The 21,184-nt window shown below is 44.1% G+C and overlaps 1 protein-coding gene across 5 annotated transcripts in view; it reads left to right on the top strand.

The window, feature by feature from the left end:
* JARID2 (jumonji and AT-rich interaction domain containing 2) overlaps nucleotides 1-21,184 on the top strand; it is a 307,280-nt gene that overhangs the window by 240,148 nt on the left and 45,948 nt on the right. For all 5 annotated transcript variants that reach the window (XM_053249989.1, XM_053249990.1, XM_053249991.1 and 2 more), the window contains 2 exons: nucleotides 1,169-1,345; nucleotides 6,725-6,954. In XM_053249989.1, the coding sequence (XP_053105964.1) occupies nucleotides 1,169-1,345; nucleotides 6,725-6,954 (407 nt within the window). The remainder of the gene's footprint in view (nucleotides 1-1,168; nucleotides 1,346-6,724; nucleotides 6,955-21,184) is intronic.

The following is a 21,184-nucleotide window of genomic DNA, read 5'->3' as shown; positions in this document are numbered from 1 at the left end:
AGGCAGCACATCCAGGATTTTCTGCCTATGTGTAGTTCTGAAATGGGGCCTCCTGTCAAAAGTGCAGGGGATGGAAACCCCCCAATCTTTCAAAAATGTAGCATTTGGCATTTGACATGTTTACTGGGCCAGGCTTTAAGGCCCACATACCTTGACCTGACTTCATCCTTAAATCACAGTGACGGCTTAAATGGTTTTAGTGTTTCTCAAGAGCACAGCTGGACTGTGTTTAATTGTGAGAAGAATGAAAAGGGGAGGGGGGAAGGTGAGGAGTGTGGGTAAATAATTCACAGAGAAGAATCCAATTTTTCAGAAACCACAGCCCAATTTACAGAGAAGGCTCTTGGACTGAAATGGTTTCTGCTGTGGTTGTAACGTACCAGTTTGATTTCAGGCCAGATGAAAACATTTAGTTTGCACTTCAGTAAATATTGCAGAAACTCTGCCAGCTAATCCTGAAGAGCAATGAAATGCTGCTTTTGGCAAAACAGATGCTGCCCATACTCTTGATTTTATTGGTTTGAGACACAGTTCTTCAAAACGCACACACCATATCAAGCTACTTAATCTTATAACAGACATAAAAAATTGCCCCAACATTTAATGATTAATATTTGTATTTTTCATTAACATAACCAGAAGAAGCAGTTGTTAACACTTTTGCTTGCATTTCTCCTTATGATTGGTATAGAGATGTACATACCAGGCAGTATAAAATATGATAAATAAATACATTTTATAGTCATATGCCCACCACACAGAAATAGGTTTACTGATCATACCCCGTTGGTTCATGCAAGCAAATTCTGGCTCATTTTACATGGGGTTAGAACTTCTCAACTGAAATGGAGTTGCCACCTATTTGCCTGCTACTTGTGTACCTTTAATAAGTGTGACACAAGAAATTCAACAGGAAAAGCTATTTGCATCACTTACCTCTAAGCTAGGAAAAGCTTCACCTACTAAATTTCTGTGTGTCATGCTGCTATTAAAGGTATAGGAGCAGAGCCAGTTAAAAAGTGAGAAAGGAAGGGCAGGGGGAAGAGATGGTCACCCTAAAGATGTTCTCTTTGGATTCCTTGAGTCCTCACACTGAAACAACCATGTTTTAATTAAGATTTTTACATGTGTGTGATCCCTTTTTTAAAAACACTTATTTTATTATTAGGTTCTCCTGCCCTGCCCAGCAACATGGTATATTTTGGAAGCTCTCAGGATGAGGAGGATGAAGAAGAAGAGGAGGAGGAAACAGAGGACACAAAGGTGACCACAAACAATGCTTCATCTTCATGCCATTCGACCCCCAGGAAAGGGAAAACTCAGAAGCAAGTTCCAAATGGGCATGGTAAGTTCTTGAACATAAAAGCATATTTGCCTGCCTGGGGTTGGGAGATATTGGTGATTTTAACTTAAGGAGCTACCCGAGGACTGAACTGAGTTCTCATTCTCACAGTCACTTCATATTTGTGAGAATATCTATATTCATCATAAGAAGATAGAAACCTGAAGATGACATATTAGCATCTTCTGTTGTGTCTGACTTCTCCTAGAGTAGGGCTCCCAACCTGGGTCCACAGATGTTGTTGGACTACACCTCCCATAATCTCTAGCCACAGTGCCAAAAGCCATTGTGGCTGAGGATGATGGTAGTCCTACAATCTCTGGGGCCCAAGGTTGGGAACGGAACCCCTGTCTTTGTGGGTGCTTTGTTTATCTAAGGCAGGGCTGCTCAACGGCCCTCCTGCAGATGTTGGCCTACAACACCCATAATTCCGGGCTATTGGCCATTGTGGCTGGATTATGGGAATTCTAGTCCCAAAACAGCTGGGGGGCCTAAGTTGAGCAGGCCTGATATAAGGAGAGCAAATCTTGTTTAAAACCTTGATTGGTTGGTTGATTGCTTTTCGTAAACTGTTCTTGTTTTTGCTGCGTAAACACACATTTTTAATGTGCCTATATGCCTGTCTTCTTATCTGTTGAGAATAAAATCAGAGCATGAAACCAGTGTTGGCAAGATATATGTACTGTAAGCATTGTTCTTTTCATTCCCTTTTTGAGGTCCTGTTTTCCTAGTTGCTAGGTTAATACGTTAGCACTTTTGTTAATGCAACATTTTTGTTCCTGTAGGTTCACATCAATTACTTTCTTGCAGATCAGCAGAGCTGCCTTAGTCACAACATATTTTCTTCACGTGGCCTTCATGTCATAACCAGATAAATTGATCAGTGCCTTGTCTCTAGAGCTTGAAAAATGTATTCAGCACTGAGTAGCTTGAAGCCCTAAGCTCCAACAGCCAGAATGAAAAAAATACCTGAGCTACCATACCCCCACCAAAGTCATACATATTCTGTTGACATTGGCAGCACCTTCACAGTAAATCAGTTCTGTGTTCTTTCCCTGGGTCTCACTGATAAATTCTCTTGCTTTCATGCCCTCTTCTTACTTGGCTAGGTCCTGTAGGGGATGCCTAGTCAGCTTCTCTTGGCAGAGGAGAACATTTCTTTTTGCATGGAGAAGGATACACCTACTGTAGTTCCTTCCCTTCCCCTGGGTTCTTTGTTCCTCAAACCTGCTTTCATTGACTGAAATAATGACACTAGCAGATACAGGTCATGTCTCTTCCCTGGGTTTCCAGTTCTATTCTGCAAACAGTTATTATTATTTTTTTAGAACTTCTTACGATCCACCCTTTTCACATATCCAGATGTTTAAGGGAAAGGGAAACAATCCTGCATCTCTCCTACCCACTCCAAACTGAAGGACTCATAACAAGAGATAGGACTTCCCCTCAATTACAAGATGATCATTGTACCTCAAGAGCATAAGATCCACCTTGCTGCATCAGACCTAAGGCCTATCTAGTCCAGCACCCTATTTCACACAATGGCCCACCAGATGCCTTGGGAAGCTGGGCCACAACAAGGAAATGAAGTCATGCCACCTCTCCTGATGTTCCTCACCTGCAATTGGTATTTGGAGGCATCCTGCCTTGGAACATGGAGGTAGCCTATAGCCATCCACTGATAGACTTGTCCTCCATGAATTTGTCTAAGCCCCACTTAAAGCCATCAAATCTGGTGACTATCAATTCCTTCCATTCAAATAGAAAGGAAATGGGAATTGAAAGGAAATCTCCTTTCCATTTGAAAGGAAAGGGAAGTTGTTTTTTCACCTGATTTGGAGTGGTGGTAGATGAGAGTAGATTATAGAAGGAGGAAAAAGAAAAGGAAGACTTTATTTCAGAATTTTGACTCTAACATTTACCAAGAAATATGCATAAACTCCATTACATTGATCATCCAGTAGAAACAGAAGGAAGAAACAGTTAACTACTGATTATTACTGAGTTGTTATTGCTCAACAAATAGTGTAGTTTTTGAGTGGGAGAGTAGAGGCAGGATTGATGTAGATTGCAACATGGGCAGGACCCAAATGCTGGGTGTGATAAATTTGGTGGTTAAACTGGTTTTTTAGATAATGCTATGGTGACAGTGTTGAGAAAGTGGTGGAGCTGGTTTGTTTTTTAAAATATAATCGCCCAGCGACATTGCCTCATAGCAGTTGACTAGCTCATTACTGGTGGACTAACTCATTAGTGGTGTGGGCCCCTAGGTAACCTTGAGCCTAGGTAACCCTGAAGCTATTTTAATTTTCTTTTAAGCTTAATAGCTCAGAAGACACAGGACAAACACAATAAGCTGAATTTGCTTACTTAAAATTGCTATTTTAATTTTCTTTTAAGCTTAATAGCTCAGAAGACACGGGACAAACACAATGAGCCGAACTTGCTTACTTTCTTCCTGCCTCATTTTTCAATATTTAGAGGTGGCAAACATAGATAGCACAATATTGCTACCATAGCACAAGCATCTGAAGCACACTTATATTGTGGTTTTCCCCACCCTTTCTCCAAAAGTTATCCATTATTGATTCGGCATATACTTGTGTGTCATCTTTGTGGAAGCAGCTGCTTCTTTTGTTCCTGATGTTCTTGCTTTCTGCTCAGGGGCATATCTAGGATGGGGCAGGCAGGGCACGTGCCCTGGGTGCCACTTGAAGGGGGGGCCCATTTTAAAAAAATTATTATTTTTTAAATGGCCACCGAAAACAAAATGGCCACTGCACATGCTCAAATGGCCTCTGTGAGGCCCTAGGCCATGCCAGGCCTTGCAGAGGCCATTTGAGCATGCGTGGTGGCCATTTTGTTTTCAGTGGCCATTTTTTAAAACAAAATTTTGAACACCGCACATGCTCAGATGGTCCCTGTGAGGCCCTAGAGGCCAGCAGGGGGAGGGAAAACCTTTGAAGACCCCACCACAACCTTTAGGAAGCCCCCCGAAAGAGCTACAGGTAAAAAAAAAAGTTTTTTAATTAATATAAGTCACTGTACACATATTTAGTTTGGCACTATGTACAGAGAATCAGGGCTTGTGAATAATGAGCTGAAGCTTATGAGCTAAGATTGTATTCATTTACTCTTACTTTGCTTCTTGTGATAAGTGAGTTAAATGTGATGTCTTAATAATATGGCTATTAATGGTGAGTTTGTCTTTGAATCAGTGTGAAATCCTTAGTATTAAGGCCCACTGGGAGTTTCTTGTTCTCTTTCTCTCATTTTAACTGTCTTTCTGAAATATTAGAATAATATTCCAAGCAGTGACACAGTTTACTCTGCATATCCTTTAATTATTTTCATAGTATCTGGGAAAAGTCAAATTCTCCATTTATTTTTAAAACTTATGTAATAGTGATGCTACAATGCATCACTATTAGACAGGCACTTCTGAGAATTAGACAGACACTTCTGTTTAGTTTTCCAAGTATACCTCCACATAGTATTTGGGTATTTCATGAGCCCCAGCATACTGAAATTTGTAGTTTTCCAGCATTTTTTGGTTTGGCTACATCCACTGCTAAATAGTTTTTGAAATATTAAAAGATTAACGAGCTTGACTTGTATTTTTCAGCTGATATTATGGTAAAGTTATCTGAAAGATGAGTGTCAGATGTTTGGACAGGGGGCGCAATTTCAGTGCTTGCCCTAGGCGCTATTTTCCCTAGATACGCCTCTGTTTTCTGCTGCAGTTTGTTGGGTAGAATACAGTTGTCAGTTCCTGCGACCTCCACCTGTGCACTTTTGTGAAGGCACTATGTAAGCCATTGGGATTCCAGTGCCTGACACACCCAGCTCTATCTTGGTAGCACTAACTGGAAGAGGATAGTCTGTGGTGTGTATGTTACCCTTCTTGTGTTGAGTGCACACTCAGAGGTGCTGCATAAATGCTGGGTTATGATCATTATTATTATTGCATGTTTAGGAAAAGGTAGGTGGCTCTTTGCTAAGGTATGTGTGTCGTGTGTGTTGAGATGGTTTATTTTCTCATTGACACTTGAGTATGTATGTCCTTTGTTCCATGGAACTAAGCATTTTTCTGTGGTACTGTTTTGAATTAATGCTTGTGTTTTCTGTGCACAGTGTTGCACAAATATTGGGGTAGGAAGATAGTCCTGACCCTACTGCTGTGGATGAGATACTAACCTTGCCACTCTCCAGATCCTTTCCCCCCATCATGTCCTCATACAGAGGCAATGCAGGGCCTTTCATGCTACAGCTGCACCATTCCAACTCTGCCATTGTGCCTGTGTAGCATAACTCATTTGAGTTGGAGCAATGCAAGGGCTGTGTAACTATGCAGATACAAAACAGTGATTAGTAGTATTACACACAGACACGTACGGGTGACCTTATCCTGCTTGCATAGGCCTTGCTTGAAAAATAGGCTCAAACTGTTTATAATACTCTTGTGTGTTACTTGGTAGCTATTCTGGTTTCTTTACATCAGCATTTAATAATTAAAAATTAATTAAATTTATTATTATTATTATTATTATTTCTTGTTTACACAGTCAGACAGGTGTTATTGACTGGTTTGTTTTATCCAGACATTGAGTCCTTCCCAAGGACCTGGGATGGCTGAATTTTATTGTCAATTGTTATAGATATCGTTGCAGAATATAGGCTGTTCCTAGTAAAGCTGCTTTTTGTAACTGGCTGATGGTGATTTCTGTGGCCCCTGTGGTGTTGAAGTGTTGTTGTTGTTGTTGTTATTCCACCTTCCAACCAAAGGTTGTTGAGTGGTTTACATAGCAAAAGGTATGAGAAAATGGTTCCCTATCCCAAAGGGAATCTAAGAAGAAACACAAGGGGCATACCTGCAACCACTAAGGGGCATAATTTGGGACTGAATAGGGACAGTTGCTCTCCCACTTCTAAATATAAATGAGTTACCACTTTTAATAATAATAATAATAATAATAATAATAATAATAATAATTATTATTATTATTATTATTACATTTATATCCCGCTCTTCCTCCAAGGAGCCCAGAGCGGTGTACTACATACTTGAGTTTCTCCTCACAACAACCCTGTGAAGTAGGTTAGGCTGAGAGAGAAGTGACTGGCCCAGAGTCACCCAGCTAGTATCGTGGCTGAATGGGGATTTGAACTCGGGTCTCCCCGGTCCTAGTCCAGCACTCTAACCACTATATCATGCTGGCTCTGCCCAGGCTTTGCCCAGTTAGTAAGGACTAAATATGTTAGTTAACTGCTTCTACTTTTATTCAATTGTTTTAAAATAAGCTGAACTGGAGTTATTTTTGGTCTTGCTTCCTCTGTTAATTCCACTCATTCTTCTCATGATTCTTTCTCGTCTCTTCCTAGTCTTCAATGGTTCCAGCAAATCAACAAAAGAGAGAGAACCTGTTCAGAAACACAAAATCAAGGAGGCAACGCCAGCAAAGGAGAGAAACAGCGAACATAGGTCCGAGAGTCGAAAAGACCAGGCTGCTGCTAACCACCATCCCACAACAAACACAGGCTTCTCCACGAAAGGGCTCACTGCTAACAACCACCACACCCTTCATCGATCGGCTCAGGACTTAAGGAAACAGGTAAAGTGTGGCACACCAGTTGGAATGCAACGGCTCATTTACGTTAAGGTGCTTTGCTTATTGTTCTTTCTATGCTGTAGAAAAAATTGATAGGCTTTGAAATTGTGATAGGAAGGAAGGAAGGTTGGCTTTCCATGACCAGTAAGAACAATGAAGAGAACTTTTTTTGCACATTTTGATGCATATCTCTAGCACTATACACTTAGTTTCATGAGGGTTCTACATATTATTCACATCATTTAAAATATAATAGTCCATTTGTTAGTAAGGATGAATTCACATGACCGTATCTTTCTGTAGGGTCACATTCAGCAGTCTCTGGAAGTTTTAATCAAATACTGGCTCTCTTTGGGAATGTTTTTCACAGTGCGTGAAAACAAACCCTGTGATGAAAGGTTGAAGGAACTGGGTATATTTAGTCAAGAGGAGAAGAGACTGAGATGGGACCTGATTGCACTCTTCAAATACCCAAAAGGCTGTCATACATAAGAGGGCAAAGGCTTGTTCTCTGCTCTCCCAGAGAGTAGGGATAGATCTTACCCGTTTAAGTTATAGATAGGAGTAGTTTGGCAATGAAACCTGTTGGCTAGTGAGTGGTAGGCTCTCCCTTGCTGGAGGTCTTCAGGCAAAAGCTGAACATTTCTCTGTTGGGGATGCTCTAGCTCTGGATTTCCTGCCTTGAGCCTACATATGATTCTTCACCACTCCTCAGTTTATTTCAAATTTTACTGAAGAGGTTCTTTAGAAAAGCTGCCATTTCTGCTGCCTATATGCTAAATTCCAGCTAGTTGGCACCTCAGAATTCAGAGGTCTGTATCTGTATAATATTTCCCGCCCCCCTACCCTTTATTCTGATCTATCATCAACTAAGTATCTTTTCTCTGTGGTAATAATTCAATCTCTATGGTAATGAATCAGTATTGTGCCAGAAATCTCTAGTACCTCCATGAGCCAACAGAACCTAAAGCAATGCTTTGTTTGGCTGATGTTTGTTCAGCTGGAGAAGGCTTGGCGAGACCTGAATGCTTTTGGCTGGTTGCCAACTGGCACTCCTTGAGGTCACTTCCCTATCCATATTTAGTAATTGGGTCAGGAGCCCCAAGCCATCTTCTTGCCAGTAAGCATCTTTTCTGTTTAGGTCTCTGTAAATTCAAATCAATATAGCCATTCTTAAGGCTTATGTGTAGAACCAGTAAGTCTCACTGGTGGAATTTCTGTTTACAGTATCTGCACAATTTTTGATGTGCTTATGTGAACAAGTAGGGTGAAGAGGAGATGAAGATTTCCTGCAATCTTACAAAATACATGAGTAAGCAAGGGTTCTCAGCATTCACAACATCACACGGATACTTTATGTTCCACACAGATCATATACCTCCTGCATAGTCCAGGCTAGGGAATATAGTGCAAGGTATGTGACAAAACACAGAGATGTACAAAATCAGACAACAGAAGGGCCCATCACTGCAGTGCAAAAAGGACTGAAGAAAAACTAAGGGGCTATTCTGACAATCAGCAAAAATCGGGCTAGCCTCTGCTAGCCCGATTTTTGCTGATCGTCAGTACCACCGGGCTCACAGCCGAGCCCGGTGGTTCTGGAGCGGCTAACCTGCTCTGGAACCCCTGGTAAAAAGCAGGTTTGCGGAGCGAGTGCTCCACAAACCTACTTTTTACAATCGTGAGTAGGCACAGCGTGCCTTCACGCCGCGCCTACTCATGAGTAGACCCCCGGCTGGGGGGTGAAAAGCCCGGCTTGGGGGTCTCCCCAGTATGCCCTGCGCACTCGTGCAGGGCACACTGGGGTTAGGGCCCTGAGCTTCCCAGCCCCCACTGGCTCCGTCTCGGAGCCGGCAATCGTGTGGGCGGCCAATCCGGCCGCCCAGGGCTCCCTCTCCGCTCGTGACAGGGGCTTAACCCACTCTCCCCGCTCACCCGAAGAAGCCAGGTCTCACGGATCGTGAGACCCGGCTCTAAGTGTGATTACTTTGTGCTAGGTCTCATTTATTTATTTATTTATTTATTTATTTAGTTGGTTAGTTTTATATGTTCTTTGACGTGGTCTCTGTGCTTTACACGAACGGGCTTTGTGCCTGTGCAGAGACCTTGTCAGAGCTTCCCAGGCTAGATACCAGACTGTTGGCGGTAACCCCGCCCCCTCGGTATATAGGCAGCTGTGCCGGCTTCCCTCTCAAGTCTTTCTTCGTCCGCGGACAGATCCAACATCGTTGGAGATCTTCTCTAGCTATTGCTAAGTACCAGCTTTTCCCAAACTATTTTTTATCCTACTTTTTATTTCAGTATCTCCTTCCATTAGCGTTTTCTTTTCTCCCCGGTACCCCCCCCCACTTGCGCCATGCCCCTCGGGCCTAGCGCTATACAACTTACTCTTGAGGCCTATGACCAAGACGACAAACTTTAAGCAGTGTGGACGCTGCAGAGCAAAGATTCCATCCACCGACGGCCACAAACGTTGCTTATTTTGCTTGGGGGAATCCCACAAACTTGATTCCCGCTCCCATTGTGCGGCGTTTACTAAACAGGCACAGAAAAATCGAGCCTCTCGCCTTCGATCTTGGCTCTGGGAAAAGGCCCTGAAATTTTTGGGCTCTGCAAAATCGAAACCGACCATGCAAGCGTTGACAAGCGGCCCTCCTCCAGCCCAGGGCTTACAGCCCATTTCTTCCCTTCCGGGGATAGTGGTATCCACACCTGTGGCGAATTTGCCTGTCAATCCTGGCACTCAGACTTCGACATCGATACCGACAACCTCAGTGGCAGTGTCGATTTCGAGGGCAGCATTCATTGAGCCACAGTCAGCCCAACTACCTAAAAGGTAGAAGAGAAAGAAAAACCGTCAGGTTTGTGATGAAGCTCCTCCGAAAAAGAGACTAAAACCGGCTCATGATACCAAGTGACGGTCTCGTACCCTTCAAACCGAGACTATTCTCGATACCGACGTGCAATATATTTCTAGCCCTCATGCTTCCGTCTACGAATCTGAACATGAATCAGATCCAGAACAGATTCCACCTGAACAACCCAGACGGTGGACCGATCGGGAGCTCGAAGCAGCCCTAGATGACCACGATGCGAAACAGTTGGAGCAAGAGTCAGACTATTACTACGCCGACCAGGAGATGTCCTACCAACATCAAATAGTGAGTGCCGTTAAACTGGCACAATACAGATCCGCTTCTCCGCTTCCTTCAGCATCAGCGTTGTTGATACCGAAACCTCGCTCGGGATCGTCCACGCTTCCACCTCCAGTTCCACCTTGGACCACATCTCTTCTACCTCCCCGGGTTCCACCTAGGAATTACCCTATTCAAGTGGCAACTGCTACCATTACCCCACATACAAGACCCGCTTTTGCCAGACTCAGGGTTCATACTCCCCCTTCTCCGATTTCCAGAGACTCTTCTGATTCCTCTTCAGATGATGAGGGTCCAGACTCCTCGATTTCGGATCACATCTCATTGGGTTAGTCCCCAGCATCGCTTATTCTGGAACCCAGACCCAGCTCGCCTTCCGAGGATTTCAAAATTTTTGCTGATTTCATCTCTAGAATGGCATCTTCCTTGGGCTTTCAGTTATCCCAAGAGGATAAAAGGACCCAGATCCTCTTTTTAAACTAATTGAAGAGGACGCCCGAGGATCAGTATCTCTTCCTCGGAACCCCCCCCAGACTCTTGGGCTCTAACCATTGTCAGAATAGGGTATGCCATAGAATTTGCATCCACTCCTCCATACAACCTACCAGTTTCAACTCCAGCCACCCCAGCCCTCCTTGTGGAGGTCGATTCACTTCTCACAAAGTCTGCAATAGAAAAGGTGCGCAACCCGCACTCCCCAGGATTTCATTCAAGATATTTCACATTCCCCAAGCCGGACGGCTCCCTCCGTCCCATCCTGGACCTCCGCAATCTAAACTCACATATCACTTACCGCAGATTTCAGATGGTGACCATCCCCACTATCATTTCCCTCCTTCGCAAGAACCAATGGCTCGTCTCCATCGACCTCCGCAACGCCTGTTACCATATCACTATCAGACCTCAACGCCGCCGCTACCTCCGCTCCAAAATAGCGGACACTGCCTACCAGTTCCGAGCCCTTCCCTTTGGGCTGGCATCGACGCCACAAGTATTTACAAAATGCATGCCCACAGTGGTCACCCACATACAACAGAATAATATTCAAATCTTCCCATTTTTAGACGACTGGCTCGTAGTAGCAGACAATCCCCAGTCGCTCCTGGAAGATCTACAGGCGGTCACCCACCTTCTGACCTGGCACCTCACCCCACCCTTCCACTAAACTTCCAACATGTCCTCAATGCAGCCTGTAAGCCATCCACCATAGCTTCCTACACGCATAAATGGACCCGTTTCCAAAACTTCCTGACAGATCGCATCATTTCCATAACTTCTCTCTCGGTAGAACACATCTGCTCCTATCTTCTCTCCCTGAAGGAATCTGGACTCAAAATCCATTCACTGAGAGTACACCTGGTGGCCATAGTGGCTAACTCTCTGGTCTCTACTCCATCCTGGTTCCAGCATCCAACTGTCAAACATTTCCTCAAGGGCCTTAATCACCTTTCTCCAGATCCGCCAGTGATGGCCCCAGCATGGGACCTCACCTTGGTCCTATCCACTCTTATGCACCAGCCATTCGAACCTATGGCAACAATTTCCATGGACCTCCTGTCATGTAATGTGGCATTCCGCACTGCCATCACCTCCGTCTGGCGCATCAGTGAACTCAGAGCACTAAGGGTTGATCTGCCCTTCCTTACCTAACACAAAGAAAAGGTAGTGCTTCGCCCTGACATCACCTTCCTACCTAAGGTTGTCACCTCCTTTCAGCGTTCTCAACCCATCTCCTTACCTTCATTCTTCCCAAAGCCGTCCACCGATGCCGAATGTCGCCTCCACTCCCTTGATGCCCGCAGGGCGCTGGCATTCTGCATAGATGGCACGTCTTCCCTCCATGGATCCAACTCTCTCTTCATCCTTCATTCAGGACCCAATAAGGGCAAACAGGCATCAGCCCAAACTATCTCTAGGTGGGTGGTTCGCACCATCTCCCTTGCATACCAGTTTTCAAAGAAACCGCCTCCATCCTTGATACAAGCGCACTCGATGAGGGTGGTTGCAGCTTCTATGGCCTTTGACAGGTCCATCCCTTTGGAGGTCATCTGTCAAGCGGCTATGTGGGCTTCAAAGCACTTGTTCATTCATCACTATGCCCTAGATGTCCAAGCCATAAAATACACGGCATTCAGCAGGACAGTGTTACAATCCATCTTTGCCTGATCCCACCTCCAGGTAAGCATAGCATGGGTGCAGCTTGCTATGTGCCCATTCGTGTAAAGCTCAGAGACCACATTGAAGAACAACAGGTTGCTTACTTGTAACTTGGGTTCTTCTAGTGGTCATCTGTGCTCTTGCACGCCCACACATCCTCCCCTCTCCTCATGTCTTTTCTGCTAGTCTCTTTCAGAATTGCGGACTCAGAAGACTGGAGAGGGAAGCCCATGTAGCCGCCTTTATACCGAGGGGGCGGGGTTACCGCCAAAAGTCTGGTATCTAGCTTGGGAAGCTCCGATGAGATCTCTGTGCAGCTGCAAAGCCCATTCGTGTAAGAGCACAGATGACCACTAAAAGAACCCAAGTTACAGGTAAGCAACCTGTCGTCACCCTACTCCCATAGGACTCAGGGCAGTTTACAAGCAATAACATACACAGCAACACAATTCCATAAAAATATCTTACATAACCTCATAAACCACAACCCCATACAGTACTCATTCCACATATAACTATGGATTACAGGATCACTCTACGACCACCTATCTCAGTGACCGAACACCCAGCGGAACATTTCAGTCTTGCATGCCTTACGAAAGGCCAACAGATCATGGAGAGCTCCGATATTATCGGGGAGACCATTCCATAGAGTCGGGGCCACCACTGAGAAGGCTCTGGCTCTTGTTGATTGCAGTTTAATATCCCTAGGGCCCGGGATCACTAAGGCATTACTTGTGGCTGATCTCCGGACATGGCAAGGGACATATCAAACAAGGCGGTCTTGGAGGTGTGGAGGGCCCATACTGTGTAGGGCTTTAAATGTTAAGGTTAATAACATAAACTTAACCCGGGACTCAACGGGCAACCAGTGCAACTGAACAAGCAAAGATGTCACATGTGCTCACCAAGGCGCCTTAGTAAGGACCTTGGCCGCTGCATCCTGCACCCGTTGCAATCTCCGAGTTAGGCACAGTGGCAGCCCCACATAAAGTGAGTTGCAGTAATCTAACCTGGAAGTGACCGTCGCATGAATCACAGTGGACAAGTCTGGAGGGGACAGATAGGGGGCCAGCCACTGTATTTGGTGTAACTGAAAGAAGGCCTTTTGAGTGACCTCCATGATCTGAGCCTCCATATTCAGAGGCATCAAGAATCACACCCAGGCTCTTCACAGTAGGCTGAGGTATCAAACAAGCACTATCAAGGGTTGGTAATTGAAAGCTCCCCCCTGACCACTTCGGGCCCAGCCACAGAACTTCAGTCTTATCCAGATTAAACCGTAGACAACTTTGCCTCAGCCAGTCTGCGACCGCCTCCAAACACCTAGTCAGCTGGGCTATGGTGTCCTCAGCCCTTCCGTCCATCAGCAGAACAAGCTGGGTGTCATCTGAATATTGGTGGCACCCTAGCCCAAAATTCCTCACCAGCTTTGCTAACAGCCGCATATAAATATTGAGCAGCAAGGGCAAGAGAATAGCCCCCTGGGGGAACCACATGTTAGTACCTGACGTGAAGACCTCTCATCGCCATTGCCACCCTATATCCCTGGTCTTGTAGGAAGGAACGCAGCCTCAACAAGGCCATGTCTCGAATCCCAGCGTCAGCTACGCTGTCAACCAGAATATCATGGTCCACAGTGTCGAATACTGCTGTGAGACCTAACAGCAATAACAGCGTCGATCCTCCCCTATCAAGCTGGCGATGGAGATCATCAGCTAGGGTGACAAGGACCGTTTCTACCCCATGCCCATGCTGAAACCCAGACTGGAAGGGATCGGAAATTGCTGCATCCTCCCAAAATGTCTGAAGTAGTACTACTACTGCTCACTCTATCACTTTACTTAAAAAGGCAAATTCGATACCGAGTGGTAGTTAGCTGGCTCCGAAGCATCCAACACTGGCTTCTTCAAAAGTGGCCTAACCAATGCCTCTTTCAGCTCTCCTGGGAAAATCCCCATCTCCTGGGAAAGATTAATAATATTTCCAAGGGAGGTCTGCCACCCCTCTCGGGTGGCCTTCATCAGCCAGGAGGGGCAAGTGTCTAGGGGACATGTGGTAGGCCTCGTAGCCATCAGAATTTTTTCAACATCGGCCTCTGAAAGTTGGTTAAAATTCTCAAAAATTGGCCCAGTAGACGACCACAGAGCCTCCAATTCCTCAGTTGCATCAAGAGTGAGGGGGAGGTCCCGGCAGAGCAGCGAGATTTTATCTGCAAAAAAGCCCTTAAAAACCTCACAGCCAATACCCCATTCTCTAACTTCATGATCTGTACCAGAAATATTTGTCAGGGATTGAACTATCTCAAATACTTTAGCCGGCCATAAGCTTGCGGATCCAATGGCAGCCTCAAAAAACTCTTTTTTCACGTCCCTCACCGCTACCTCATAGGACCTCATAAATGATCTATAAGGTGATCTCATCACTTCGTCCTGGGTTCTCTTCCAGCCCCACTCTAATTGTCTGATACGCCATTTCATCTCCCTCAGCTATGGCGTATACCACGGAGCTGGGTTCTGGGGACATATCAGAAGACGTGGCGGTACACTCATATCAATAGCCTCAGAAAGCCAGCTATTCAAGTCGGCAACTAGGGCATCCGACGAATCATCAGGGGGCATCCCGTAAAGCGTGCTGTAATTCCAACGGGTCCATTAATCTCCTTGGGCAAACATAAACCTGCCTTCCCTCTGAGTGGGGCAGAGGTATGACCCCCAACTGTGCCTTCAAGGTATAATGGTCTGACCATGGCACCCTCTCAGTTGAAAATGGACACATCTCTAACCCCATCCCAGAAACCAGATCCAAAGTATGACCCAATTGATGGGTAGGACCCGTAACAAATTGCAAGAGTCCCAAGGACGTCATAGCTGACACTAACTCCTGTGCCTCAGTAGAGACCGGGTCATCGATGTGAACATTGAAATCCCCAAGAACTAAAAGCCTCGGGTACCTCAGAGCCCACCCTGCTACCGCCTCCATCAAACTGGGTAAAGCCTCTGGCGGTGCATTAGGTGGTCGATACACCAACCAGATAGCTAGACTCTCAGCAGCATCCCACTTTAAACCTACACAATCAACTCCCGGGATCTCAGGGGCGGGGAGTTCGCTATAAGAATAATTTTCTCGAATAATGGCAGCAACCCCGACCCCTGACCCGCGACTGATGAAGAACTTTAAACCCAGGCGGGGTTAATTCAGTAAGGGTGACTGTCTTGCCTTCCCTCATCCAGGTCTTAGTTACAAATGCCAGATCAACACCTGCCTCCACAAAATATGTTTGCAAGGTGCTGTTCTTATTAATAATGGATCTGGCGTTACATAACATCAATGTCGGGTGTATCCACTCCCATCTCCCATTCTCCTTTGAGACAGAGCGAAGGTTAGAGAAGTTCTGAGCCCGTGAATCTCTAAGGGCCCTACTCCCTGATCTCCTCCGCCTATTGCCATATCTTCCTTTCCCTACCATTGTCCAAATCCTCCACCTCCCTTCATTAACCTCTAATCCTCTGCTCTCCATCTCTCACCCCCTTCCTACTCACCAATATGAAAACCCAATCCTGTCCCCGGGACCCAGCACCACCAATTTGTTGTATAAGTGGGTGGTATATAAATGCATTTATTTAATGCATTTATATACCACCCTATATAAAATTTCAAGACAGTTTACAGTTTAAACAAACAGCAACTAAAACCTAAGAATCATATAAAGCAGATTAAAATTACCACAGAACAGCCCTGCTGGATCAGGCCCAAGGCCCATCTAGTCCAGCATCCTGTTTCGCACAGTGGCCCACCAGATGCTGCTGGAAGCCACAGGCAGGAGTTGAGGGCATGCCCTCTCTCCTGCTGTCACTCCCCTGCAACTGGTACTCAGAGGCATCCTGCCTTTGAGGCTGGATCTTTAAAACATCATAAACGAAAAGCCTGATGGAACAGGCATGTTTTCAAAAGTTGCTTAAAAACAACCAGAGATGGGAGATTCTGATTTCATTTGGGAGTGTGTTCCAGAACCTCAAGGGCAACTCTAGAGAAGGCCCAATTTTGGGATGCCACCAAGCGAGCCAGTGGCAACTGCAACCTGACCTCCCTGATGATCATAATAAGCAGTGGAATTCATGAAGAAGGAGGCACTTTCTTAAATTTCAGACTTGCTGCAGATTTCTTGCTAAGCTATCTTTGTAGGAATAATAAATCTCAATCCTAAAGCCGATGTTGGAAATTCATTTTTTTTATAATAAATTCTTCATAGTGTCTGCAGCTCTATGTTTATTTTCTTTTTTCAAGACAGTGAAAGGAACGTAAGGCATTAGTCTTTATAGGAAGAGAATAAATGACAGAGAAAGCAGAGGAAGGAAACGTGGTCTTCACAGCATGATGATAGGGCTTCTGAGACTGTCAGGTGTGAAAAGCTTTTGGCGACTATGATATCAAGGCATTCCTGAGCATGTAACTCCTGTTACACACTCTCTAAATAGGCGCTGCATACGTTAGGTTTCCTTTTTGGATAGGAGCATCACAGTATGCTAAACACATACACAGAATACTTACAAGTGAAGTAATGAAACCTGTAAAGTCCCTTGTGTTAGGCAACCATGTTTAGTATTTTAAAGGATGAAATGTCTTATTTAAGCCTCCAGTCCAATCCTTAAAGTAACCTTGATCACTATTCTTATATGATCCTCTGGATAAATTCACTTCAGGACTGAGCTCCTGTAATTAGAAAACTGCTTTGTCAGTATAGTAGACTTGGGAAGATAAAAAGATTAACAACTTAGCATTCAATCGCAGTATATTTCTACGTTTATGATTCATGTTGAATAATTAGTCACGCCTGAAAGGGGGAATTTGTTTCACTTGAGTCTTGGCTCTAAAACCCATTCTGTTTTTCTGTAATGTTCTTCCTGTACAGTAGTTCTATACATCTCCCCTCCACCCACCCCCACTCTGGTGTATGTTTTCTGATGTTGGCATAAGTGCTCTCTAGCCCCCTTCTCAATCCCCCAGGGGTTGAGGGAATTGGAAATTAACTCAATGAGGCCCTCTATTGGTTATGCAAGCAATGGTCAAAATATTGCAAGACTGAGATGGTTCCTTTTTTTCCCTTTTTTTTTTTTCATTTTTAAAAAGAGTTTAACAGAATTTCCTCTGGTTAGAGGAATACTTTGTTTCCTATTGAGTAAGAGTTATGTGAATGGGTGTCTCAGTCTATGAGTGTGGATGAGAATGAGGGAAGCCAAGAAAAAGAAGTGAGTAGTGCTTGGGTATTTCCCCCCCCTGCTGCAAAGCTTTGTTCAGTGTAAAAAGTGGTGAAAGCTAATGATCAATCACTGTTACTTCTTTTTACAATGAAATCGACTCTTTTCTTATGCGCTCAGTGTTAGCACTGCCTCTGGATGGAATGCTGACTCTAGAACCCCAGTGGTGATCCTGCGCAGCCACCAAGTGCAGCCTTTTTGTTAGACTGGCTCTCAAAAGTTATGTGTGTTTGGTTAATGGGGGGAGACATGTCAACACTAGAAAGGTAAGAAACTGCCTTCCACAATTACTTTTGCTTTCTTTGACTCAGATTACCCTGCAGCGTCCTGTATGGTAATTATAAGCAAAAGAGGAAGCCTTTCAACAGTGTAAAATGGCCATGTAATTCCACCCCCCACCAATATTTTTCTCACTTGAAAGAGGTTTTTTGCAGCTCAATGTATGTTGTGATATCATCTATACATATTCTTGTACATGAACCAGGGTACATTCTTTCTGACAAGCCTTTTTGGGGAGAGAAAGGTGAAGTATCTGCAAGACAGTGAAGCAGATTTAGAAAAGCTGACAGCACTAAAGTTTGCCCTAATATTTTGGCCTTCTCTTGGCAACTCCATGCTGAGGGAGTGTTCCGTTTGGAATGAGAAATAGAAATTTGGAATACATAACGTACTCCCTGATACTAGTATGTACAATTCTGGAAGACTTGGAATGGTGTATTTATAATCTACTAGTGAATATTAGATGTGTGAAGTATATGTACCTATGGAGCTTGGTAACTGGCTCAGAAGGATCTAGATGGAAGTACTCTTGAGGTAGTTTTTATGTACCTAACTAGTTATGGTAGGTTGCAATTCCTGAAATTCCCCATGCAATTTCAGAGGTTCCTTGTCTTGGCAGTTTTTATCCTAGTTTAAAACTGGCAGAGCATTAAAATGATGTGTGTCAAGGATCATGGAAAAGCAGTTTTCCAAAGGTCTGAACATGCAGAGGAATCTTGTCATTATATAATCTTTACCCTTTCCTTAAGCCTTTGCTGAGGCTAAGGCTATCATCATTAACCTAGAGCACGGCTGGGGCTTTCTTTTAAGACTGTTATAGCTAGTCTGTATTGGTTTCAGCCACAAACCAAATTCAGACAGAAACAAGTTTTTAAATAAATAAATAAACAAATAAACAAATGAACGAACCGATATCTATCTATGCCTCCTTATTAGCAATTCTGAGAGCTGTGTAGGTAGTCTGCTCAAAATCACCTCTCTTAGAAAGTATCTAGTGCATGTTGCTTTTTATTTTCTAGCATGAGAGGTGAACAATATAAGTAATACCTTAAGTACTGCTATCTTTCACAAAAAGGATGAACATATTTTCAGTATAAGTTGCAGCTGCTCATATTACGCACATACTGTATGTTTGGGGTACAAGAAAACAAGGCACTGAGAGACTTGGCAAGTTTTAATGTCACATTAATCAATGCCACAACTGAAGATAGATCCAAAGTCTCCCACTCAGCATAGTGTGAGAGAGAGAGACCGTCATCCCAAATATACTGATGCAGAGTGCTTCAACATTTTTCTCTACCTGCAGTTCAACCAATCCTTTAAAACTAATTTGCTTTAGTCGTTCATAGGGCTTCAGCAGTTAAAGAACAGAAGTAATTTTATTTTCTTTGTGCAATTTTATTGTTTCAGATTTTTCCTTGTTATCTTCACAGATAAGTTGATTTTTGTAATGAAGCCACAAAACAAAGAGTAGCAAAATCCCACTACTACAAGCATTTCACATGTATTTAGGGACAGGACCACAAAAATCCTGCAGATAAGTGGCAGGATAAGGCTGGTTCAGGAAAGAAGTTGCTGGAAAAGAGGATCTTGAGAAAAGACTAGACTAGGGAGCAAGTAGTAAGAATATCAGTCTGAACAAGAAAAAGCAAAACTAAAAGTGCCAGAGATGAAAGAAGAGAGACAGTGGCAATACATAGCAGCAGAACAACTGATGAGCAGAGTGAAAGGAGGAGTAAGGGGAAAGAAATTATATCAGTTATGAAGAAGCAGAAGAATTTGAACATATGGTTAGAAGCCTGAACCTGCAGCAGAATGTCTCTCCAAATGAAGAGAATGGAAAGGAACACAAACTCTGGCAAAAGAAATGCAAGGTGACGATAAGGGAGGCAAAAAGAGAGTTTGAGGAACATTTAGCTAAAAGTATCAAGGGGAATAACAAAAACTTCTTTAAATACATCAGATGCAGGAAACCTGCCAGGGAGGCGGTTGGACCATTCAACAATGAGGGAGTGAAAGGGATTATTAAGGAGGATATGGAGGTTGCAGAGAAGCTCAATGAGTTCTTTGCGTCCGTCTTCACGGCAGAGGATACTGAGCATATACCTGTTCCTGAACCAGGCTTTTCAGGGATGGAGGCTAAAGAACTGAATCAGATAGAAGTGACAAGAGATAATGTTCTAAACTGTCTGGAAAAACTGAAAGCTAACAGATCACCAGGGCCGGATGGCATCCACCCAAGAGTTCTCAAAGAACTCAAATGTGAAATTGTTGACCTCCTTGCTAAAATATATAAATTATATCCCTGCAATTGGGCTCTGTACCAAAGAACTGGAAAGTAGCCAATGTAACACCAATCCTCTAAAAGGGATCCAGGGGCGATCCAGGAAATTACAGGCCGGTTAGCTTAACGTCCATTCCAGGCAAATTGATGGAAAGCATCCTCAAGGATAAAATTGTAAAGCACCTAGAAGAACAGGCCCTGCTGGGAGAGAACGAGCATGGTTTCTGCAAAGGGAAATCTTGCCTCACAAACCTTTTGGAGTTCTTTGCGAGTGTCAACAAGTGTGTGGATCAGGGTGATCCAGTTGACATAGTGTACCTGGACTTCCAAAAAGCTTTTGACAAAGTTCCTCATCAAAGACTCCTAAGGAGTTATTTGATTGATTGATTGATTGAATGAATGAATGAATGAATGAATGAATGAAGCAGTCATGAGATAAGGGGACAAGTAGATGTGTGGATTGCTAACTGGTTGAAAGACAGGAAACAGGGTAGGTATAAATGGAGAATTTTCACAGTGGAGGGAAGTAAGAAGTGGGGTCCCCCAGAGATCTGTACTGGGACCAGTGCTTTTTAATTTATGCATAAATGATCTAGAAGCAGGGGTAAGCAGTGAGGTGGCCAAATTTGCAGATGATACCAAACTCTTCCGGGTAGTGAAATCCAAAACTGACTGTGAGGAGCTGCAAAAGGATGTCTCCAAACTGGGTGAGTGGGCGACAGTGGCAAATGCGGTTCAATTTTGGCAAGTGTAAAGTGATGCACATTGGGACAAAACCCCCGACTTCAAGTATATGATGGGATCTGAGCTGTTGGTGACTGAGCTCTCTCTCTCTCTCACGAGTATGCACAAATTCGGGTCAACCTTCTTTTTTGATTAAATTTGCTTGCTTGTGGTTGTGTGATACTTAACATGAGGTGGTGTATGTGTGTGCATGTGAATTTTCCCAGTATCTGTAAGTCCTTGCTATGACCCCAAATATCCCTTCCCACATGCCAGACCTGAACAATGAACCTTCTGAATTTCTTCTCAGAGCTTTACTTCTTGAGTTCTACAGGTGTGAAAGAAACAAAGACTTTGCCTGTTGCCACGTGCTTTTT

Source organism: Hemicordylus capensis, chromosome 4 (assembly GCF_027244095.1).
Source record: "Hemicordylus capensis ecotype Gifberg chromosome 4, rHemCap1.1.pri, whole genome shotgun sequence".
In the NCBI taxonomy this organism is placed as follows: Eukaryota; Metazoa; Chordata; class Lepidosauria; order Squamata; family Cordylidae; genus Hemicordylus; species Hemicordylus capensis.
This window is presented reverse-complemented; position numbering and strand designations above follow the sequence as displayed.